The sequence below is a fragment of the Ixodes scapularis genome, unplaced genomic scaffold (assembly GCF_016920785.2).
Source record: "Ixodes scapularis isolate PalLabHiFi unplaced genomic scaffold, ASM1692078v2 PGA_scaffold0__279_contigs__length_252992795, whole genome shotgun sequence".
NCBI classification, from domain to species: Eukaryota; Metazoa; Arthropoda; class Arachnida; order Ixodida; family Ixodidae; genus Ixodes; species Ixodes scapularis.
Window position 1 is genome coordinate 239,165,329 of NW_024609835.1, and position 8,867 is coordinate 239,174,195.

Consider the following 8,867-nt stretch of genomic DNA (forward strand, 5'->3'; position numbering starts at 1 on the left):
AACAACGCCGCCTATTGCTTCGATGGCAGCTGTTGTCGAATATGGCCTGCGTGAGTTATACCCCTGCCAGACGGGCACTTAAAAGGACCTTTACGCCAAAGGCCTTCAGGATTTTCAAATGACCTTTACGTTCTGCCGTGCCAGACGGCACAAGTAAATGTCATTTAGAGGATGTTTACAGCGATTGAACTCCCGCAGCTCGTTCAAACGCATAAAGCACGTTCACGCCTGAAAGATAAAATTTCCGCAATATAAATAATTTTTTTAAGTTTTTCTAAAGCAAACAAAATATTAGAAAAAACAAAATGACGAGTTTAGTCGAGTGATTACAACAATGTCTGCTTTATGCCCATGCACAGTGGTTTTTTGGCGATTAGCGGCAACCCTGAGCGTCGCCCGCTCGCTCGGAGGGGTGTTGCCAGGTTCCCTTGCTCGGTCCTGTTGCTCAGTGCGCGCACTCCTTCCCGTTCTTTACGCTTTTGCCCTGTTCAGTTCGGCGTCGTGCTCGCGCTCGAGTTTCAACGCAGTTGCCCCAGTTTGTTCCTTCGATGGATCTTCCTCCCGATGTTGATCTGGCTACGATGGACCCTGCGTCTCGTGTCGCGTTCCTGGTGTGCCTGCGCAACCACCATGAAAGTGGTTTAGCATCGCTGAATAGTTCTTTGTCGTCGATCACGGAGGCTTTGACGTCGATCAGCTCCGACGTTCAGTCTGCCCGACGAGAAGCTCATTTCTTCGAGGAAAGGCTTCTTGCAAACATCCTGGTCATCGCTGCAGCGACAGCAGGAGAAACGACCGTGCCGCGGAGCGTCCAAGCGTACTTTCGGGGTGAACGATGGTTTGAGGAGACGCTACTGAACCTGCCCGAGAGCCACTTCAAGCAGGCTTTCCGGGTGATGCCGGCGACCTTTCGGTACATCGTGGACGTTTGTCGGCCCCACATGGAGCGCCAGGTCACCCCTATGCGCCCCACTATATCGGTCAAGAAACGAGTTGGAGCTGCGCTCTACAAGCTGTGTTCCAGCGCGGAAGACAGGACCGTCGCCCACTTGTTCGGCCTGGGGCGGTCAATGGTCAACGATAATTACAAAGAGTTCTGCCACAGCGTCGTTTCCGAGCTGGAGCGCGACTGGCTCAAGATGATGACCGCCGCCGAACTCCCCGACCACGTCTGCGAGTTCCAGGCTGCCCTGGAATTTCCGCAGGGCATAGCCGCGCTGGACGGCTGCCACTTCCCCGTGTCGCCACCTAAGGTCAACGCCAGCGACTACTACAACTACAAGGGCTGGTAAGTACACTAATTAAAACAAAACAAAAAATAGCTGCGTTTAATGGATTTCAGTAGAGTAGATTGTTGGGCTAGTTCGTTTTGGAACTTGGAATACATTTTAGCGCTCAAAGCACAAGGACACAAAGACGAGAATCGCACTGTGGCGTCCGATTCTCGTCTTTGTGTCCTTATGTTTTCAGCGCTAAAATGTATTCCGCGTTTAATGAGGTGGAAATGACGAAACATTACCGAAACACGAGATGCTAGCAGGTGATTGTTAGCTTGTCATTTTCAATAATGTGCCGTGCTAGCTCTGATAATGTGTACAAATTTTCTTTTTGAATCTACAGCTTTAGAAAAACCCGAAGCCTCACGTATTATGTGTGAAAAACTGACGCATGCATTGTATTTTTTTTTTCTCCAGGTACAGCATCATTCTCCTGGCCCTTGTAGACCACCGGTACCGGTTCCGGTACGTCAACGTGGGGACGCCAGGGCGGTGCCACGACGCGCATGTCTTTTGGAGGTCGGCACTGGCCAAAATTCTGGAAGGGCCAACGTTTACAACACCAATGGTCACCATCAACGGGACTGCCGTGCCGCCACTGGTTCTCTGCGACCAAGCCTTTTCTCTGACGTGCAACATGCTGAAGCCATACGCACGCAAGAATGTCGCGGGACAGTCTCCGCAGGAGAAGTTCAACCGGCAACTGTCGTCTGCACGTAGGGTCGTGGAGAACGCCTTCGGCAGGATCAAGGCACGGTTCCGCTTCATCATGAAGCGGTTGGAGTGCGACGTGGACAACGCCCGCTTCGTTATACGGGCTTGCTGCACGTTGAATCACATCTGCGAGCACTTCAACGACGGCGTGGAGTCCCAGTGGAGCACCGAAGTTGGCACGGAGGCCCGCCTCTACGAGCAGCCAGTCTGCAACACGGATGCCGTGGCAGGCAATGGTTCGAGTGTCCGGGACTCCATTGCTGCCTACCTTCACCAGCACTAGAGTAAAGAGCGAAGCAAAGGCCCTTTCGAGTTCCACCGGAACGAAGGCCCTTTTGAGGACCAGCAGAGCAAAGACCCCTTCACCACCACAGAAGAAAAGGCCCTTTTGAGCGCCAGCAAAGGCCCTTCTCAGGGCCAAACAAATTTGGCTTTAGAGCTGACTTCTTTCGATGCCTCCTCCCGTTGTCTCAAATCAAGTTAAACTGCAGTATTTATTTGAACATTTCAACCATTTTTCAGTTTTTATCTTTTTTTTATGTCTGAATGAAGACGGTAGAGGTGTGCACGTTTCAACTTTGATGCCCCATCTGGCAGGGTAGCACGAGACACGGTTTGGGCACAAGTTCCAGGCCGAAGGCTTCTCAAAAGAGACTTGAAACTTTCTTTTGAGTCACTAACGTAGTACTTGTGTCCACTCTACATTCCTGTCTGGCCTATCAGTACTAGATGTGGAACTTGCTAGGTACTATTGGTGAGGAGATCAAGGCCTGCGTGTTTGCTCCTCTAAACATAATCAATAGTAGCTCCCCTTAGCACCCTTTAGGTAGCCCGGATGAGCACCATCGTCTGCTTCATTGCCTGCTTCAGTGGTCATGCTCAGAACGAGCTCACATTAACAAGCTGCTAAGACCGGCAACCAATGGTGTCGCGAGAAATTACATTAGTAGGCTGCTAATACAGGCAATCTTGTAGTTGTATTCACATTGCAAATAACTGTGGAAGCTCTCTATCGCACTCTGCAGTCGCGCACGCACAGCTGTGGCCGCCAGTGAACGAGACGTAGTTGCGACGTGACCCATACTCTCGTCAAGCTTCGGGCTGTTTGCCGCTTGGGGCGGGTCAGGGATCTACTAACCAAAGGTCATGCGAAGGCCTTGTCTTCTAAGTGGTATTGCTCCAACCCATTTGTTGTCCCCACACCGCGGTGTTTACCCGACACGTCTGTGGACATGCCCACAGGCCTTGTGGTCATGTTCGCCTCATCTTCTGCAATAGAGCGCAGGGTAGTGTAACATACAAATACTAACACGAAACAAAGTCACGTTTATCGTTGGTGCCGGATCTCTCCCGAAAGCAGTTGTCGGAGAATGCGAGCTTGACCCACTTCGGCTTTTGTGCCGAGCTGGGCATATGCACCTTGCATGCTGCATTCTTCATGCAGGCCGGAGTAGAAACAAAAGAGCCCCTCGTTCCCCGCAAGCAACCGAACACAAACTCCAGCCAAACGCTGACGCAGCGTTCGGTTTCGTCAGCCAAGCGCTGGCTCATTGTTATTTCTCGTCCCCATCTGTGTAGTTCTAAAGTTAGTCACTTGGGGTGTCAGGGTCTGATCTCCTCCCCAATATTAACTGGAGATGCTGGAGTTTCGGAAAGATTCACCCTTCTCGCTCCAAGTCAAATTTGGGGGCTTTACATGCCAAACCAACGATGGTCATCTGGCACGCCCCAGCGGAGGATTGAGGATTAATTTGGACCACCTGGGGATCTTTTGACTATAATGAAAGCTTGGTTACACGGCGCCTCCTCTGCAATAAGCCTCAGTCAGATTGCGGGCACCTCGGCCGGGATTCGAACCCGCCACATGGGATCCGTAGGCCACCACCCTCGCCTCGGAGCCACCTAGGTGGCTACCCTTCTCGCCCTGTCAGTCACTATAACAGCGAGACACAGGAGTGTCACTTTCCATAACATTTTTCTTTTGTGTGTGGGTGGGGGGGGTGGGGGGTAGTATGAATATTAATGCGTAGTAGAACACTTGGAATTGTGCATGTTAACAATAAAGACATATCAAATCCCATAGCTAGATGAATAATTGCTCCAAAGTACAACACAAATGTGCTCCATCCGCTTACTTTGGTGCTTTATTTAGAAAAGCGATCATCGCCGCAGTCAGGTCTTTCTGCGCTTTCGCAGCACGTTCTTGTTGCTTCAAAGCACGTTCTTGCGCTTGCAACACAAGTTCTTTCTGAACGAGCTCCCGCTCCCGGAGCTCGAATTCCTTTGCTCGAGCGGCTTCAAAGCTCAAACGGAGGAGCTTCTGCTCCTCAATTGCTGCCCTAATGAGGGCAGTATTTGGGTGCTGAGCCCTTTTTTTTGGAGGCGCCCTCGCTGGCACGGACACGCTGTTGCTTGCAGAGGTGCTTGCAGCGCAGCTGGTGCTCGCGGTGCTCGCCCTCCTTGAGCTTGCAGCCAAGCTTTCTCCTCTGTGCCCGGTCAAATCTGGTTCCTCGAAGCCGACTCCAGCGGCTGCGACATCATGTGAGTCGTCTCCCACGTCCATAGGTGGCTCCTCGAACATCTCGCCATCCTCTGCACCTCCATCCTGCAAGCCTGCAAGCAACTGAGAAAATTTCCATACAATCAGATATTCATATTAAACCGCAATTGAGGTATTATAATCCATCTCATCACAACTTGGCAAACTTTGGAAGCTACACCCTCGTGATTCCACAAGTGCATCGGTGTGAGGCATGTTGCATCATTGAACAGATGTACCATCACTTTCGGAACACGGGCATGAGGAATCTGCTGTCATCTTTGGCTTCTTCAACTCCTTCCTTAACTATATTCAATGAACTGACACCCATCCACCAACTGCTCGCTGAAGAACTACCTGGCCACCACCTTTGGTCTGAAGTCTACCAATTACACCACTGGTTTTGCCTATATTCTGTTTCACGATAACTTGGCAAACTGTGGAGACTACGGCTCCTGCGACCCAAGAACAGCGTTGGAGCGAGGCATGTGACTCTATGTCACGGGAGCGTTTGTGTCACTGCTCCAAAATCAAGACCTGGAGGAAATGGCTGTCATCTGCTGATCAAAAGTCGTCTGCTGTGAAACCAACCAACTTCAGATGAACATTCACCGGCGCAACATTGCCATCCGCTCGAGTAGTGAGCTCTTCGGAAACAGTTTATGAGACAACCATACGTTCAATTTACTAGCGAATCTGTGGTGGGTGCTAATGCCGCGGCACAGTGCGATGTTTGAGCGGAAGTGGTGGATTACACGGCTACAATCGTTCACATATCATTCAAAAGCCATATTGTTCCTGGGAAAGGGTTGATCCGTATTAAGTATCATTGAAAAAAAGTAACATGTCTTCATCTTCCGTGTCATGTAGTGTGGCGGACAGAAGGGTCTCACTGCAACACTACTAACACTAAAAGAAGCATAGAACAACTTTTTGTCACGGACAATGCTGTTGTTGTGGTAGTAACGAGGCTTAGCTCCGTGGCCTCGATTATGGAGTGTTGTCACGTGCCTTGCTCAGACACTCTTATTGGGTCGCGGAGGCTGCAGCCTCCACAGTTCGCCAAGTTATCGTGAAACGAAGTATAGAGCTGCTCTATACAGCAGCCTTAGCTCCCCAAAGTAACAACACGAGGAGTAACTTACCCGACAAGTGAGAGACCTGCAGTCGCCTGCTCCACTTTCGGTATCGTCACCATTGCATTGCCGATGGCCCGTCTAGGAACCTCCAACGAGGGCACATAAAGGACAGTAGCCACCCTTCGGAAGCGCTAGTGTAGCCTTTGAGGTATTTCCTCTTCTATTTGATGAAGGACGAGTCCCAGTTCATGCAGAATCGCTGGATCTCTGACAGGTAGGTCGGAAGCAGACGACTTGCTTTTCGTATAAGAGCTTGCCGATCTGTTTGTAAACATGAGTTGGTGTATGTAGGAACCGTTGAATATCTAATAATACAGAAACCTTGTTATGAAAGATTGATATCACCAGCCGACCTGCACTACTGCAGGCGTTGCACGGTCCAGGCAGCTCTCTACGACCAGGCTGCTGTTGTTGAGCGGCAGCGACCCCATGAACCTATGGATGGCGAAGTAGCAGGCTCAGGTCTGCTTCCCGGATCCCGTGGTGGTGCCTTCCCGTGCATGTTTCCTAAAAATTAAGGCAGCTGTAAGTGTCACATTCATGTATTTCCGTAAATGTACATGCAACACTCGCAACACCTAATAAACAGAAATCGCTTTGCAAACCACCTTCAGATTGAAGATTGGAACACACATGATGCTACCTGTTTTACATGGCTTGCATGTGACGTCACGGCATTGTGCAGGTGGCCAGTTCTACTTATTATTGCTCAAAAAAACAACCTCAGTGGGGTGGAACATATGCTGCAGAAGGGACACATATACCAGCTGCCACAACAGCAAGTGGTATGATGTCAGTGATAACCATGTATATAGTGCCAGCACATAAAAATCAGCATGTTTTACTTTCTAATCATATCGCAATGTCAGGTTAGGCCTTCTGTGGCATTGCCTGTTATTGCTTACAACATACAAAGACATATAAAATAGTTGAAGTCGAAGGGATTGATGGCTGTTTGAAGGAAACTCAAAAATTTGTTTCTGAACGTGTCGGACTAAGACTCTACAAAGGGGGCCGAAGCATGCGCTTTAAGGGCATACGGATCCCACTGCTTCTGGGTGGAGTTTTGACAGCAACCTCTGGGCTGTGTGAAGCGCCTCAACGAGGAGGGGTAAAACCAAAACAAGCCACAACAAGAGTTGTCATCACTAAACCCGACTCTGAAAAATGCGGTACTCGGTGTCTTCACTGCTGTCGACGCTGAGAGCACTGCTGATATCTGTAGAGTCCGACTGTTGCGCCAATCAGACACCTTTGGGTCGCCGTGGGAAGGAATTTAATGTTTTTAATTTCTGACTGTTTACTCAAGTTTCGTCAGTGAATTTTTTTGTACCCTTGATGCACGTTCACCGCCACCTTTATGCAAAATTGTAGCTTGATACGTTTAGAAACCGATTTATGCCGTCCCTTCAAAAAGTCATCGATCCTTTTGACTCGCCCTGTAGATTTAAACGGATTTTGCTCCTAGGTGAGTTTAGCTCTTCAGTACCGATGTCTTATGTGGTTTGAGCCTCGGAGATCATGAAACATGGCAAGTCAGCTGTGAAGTTTTGAACATTGGTGCAGGCGAAGACGGCTACTCAAAACGCGTACGAGCTACGCAAAGGAGCGGTGGCCGAACACGGCACGCGAGACAAACGCTGCAGGTAGGCGAGCCCTGTCTTTGCGCGCCGTGCAAATTGAACGGTCGTCCCTATCGGCACTGTTTGGCGTGCGTGTGTTCGTAGGATTAGCAGGTTACACCAAACGTGTGAAGTTTTCCTTACCGATAAGTGCTGCACAGATTCTCGATCTTGTTGTGGACTTGGTCCCTCGTCGTTCGAAAGCCCAGGGCCCCCAACGCTTCCGCGATCTCGGCGTAAACGGCACCGTTTCTCTTGGCGCGACGGAGGTCCTCCAGCCGATCCTCCCAAAGCCGAATCAGCGCCCAGGTCGCGTCGACGCTCCAATGGACGCGCGGCGACCCCTTCCTACTCATCGACGCTCCTCCGTCGTTCGACATATCGCACGACGCGAGAGATATAGAAATATATATGTACAAAACAAAGATTAACTATAAAAGTAGAGAAATAAAAGCTAGATAACTATGGTTGTAAGAAAAATCGAAAGGGGGAAAACCGAAGTGCCGAAGCGAACGATGCGAGCAGGCGAGCAGCGGGACGACTACGCCTACTAGATAGCTGGGGCCGTGGGTACAAAACACTATTAGTAGAGCGAGGTCTGTACAGATTATACGTCAAACACGCTCTTTTTAAATAATAAAATTACAAAAATATTTATTTTAGAAATCAGTACGATCTTTATTTTCAATCCGCGTCTCTAGTGTAGACCGCTGCTGACGAGAGTAGGCCTTTAGCAGCCGTAAAGGAGTTGTGGGAACTCAGGTTCCCGAAAAGGACCTTTACGCTAAGTGTCATTTGAGTTGCCGTGTGGCACTGCCTAAATGACATTTACACTGAAGGTCCTCTGGCGTAAAGGTCCTTTTAGGTTCCCGCCTGGCAGGGGTATTGACCCCTGTATCCGTGAAGAAGCTCGCCCCAAGGCCATCGGCGTGCTGTCCAAGGCGCACCGACGGGAGCAGTTAAATTACACGCCGGAAGACAAAGCAGCCATTCAGAACTTTAGAGAAGACAAGAGCATCGTCGTCCTCCCTGCCGACAAAGGACAACGTATATAAAGGAGACTTAAAAAACTGTGAAATGAATGTTGCTCCTTTGCCCGCACCACTTAGGTATAGCAGGCATGCTAAAGTGAGAATCCAATCAAATATAAATGAATTGGATCCTGAGATCAAGTGCGAATTTCGTGTGGAACACCACTGGGAACTTGGAAAAAAGATATCTGGGCGACACCAAGAGAAAAACCCAGGAAGGACCGACGGGGAAGCAGGTCCCCGGAGCCCAACATCCAGTCCGACCCCGAGAGAAGACACAAAATGCGCCGCACTCGTGGGCGACGACAGTCAATGACAATGATTTTTTAGCCACCAACCAATCGCCGTAGTGATATTTGCTTTTCCCCTTGGACAGAAAGGAGTCCCATCCCGAGTCTCCTCCCCCCAGGTAAGGGGTTTTTCGCCAGAGCCTCTGTTGCAGCAATGAAGCTGGCGGGGTGCACCACGAGCAGGTGGAGGCTGACTTCCCGCGCGGCAACAACACACGCGGGCTTGCACCCCCCTCCCTGCCGACAAGGGGAACG

At 50.1% G+C, this 8,867-nt stretch overlaps 1 protein-coding gene and 1 pseudogene across 1 annotated transcript; one reads left to right on the top strand and one right to left on the bottom strand.

The window, feature by feature from the left end:
• The first annotated feature begins 1,139 nt into the window (after window positions 1-1,139).
• LOC115313674 lies at window positions 1,140-2,274 on the top strand. Its single transcript, XM_029972671.1, has 2 exons — window positions 1,140-1,288; window positions 1,695-2,274. Exons 1-2 carry the CDS (start codon window positions 1,140-1,142, stop codon window positions 2,272-2,274), a joined length of 729 nt encoding a protein of 242 aa, XP_029828531.1.
• A 1,848-nt stretch (window positions 2,275-4,122) lies between these two features.
• LOC115313702 lies at window positions 4,123-7,647 on the bottom strand (annotated as a pseudogene).
• Between the last annotated feature and the right edge of the window lie 1,220 nt (window positions 7,648-8,867).

Excerpts from the sequence above, each read along its gene's own strand:
- LOC115313674 (XM_029972671.1), top strand. The coding sequence starts at position 1,140 with ATGATGACCGCCGCCGAACTCCCCGACCACGTCTGCGAGTTCCAGGCT. Across the intron at positions 1,289-1,694 it reads TACTACAACTACAAGGGCTG|GTACAGCATCATTCTCCTGG; the intron begins GTAAGTACACTA and ends TTTTTTCTCCAG.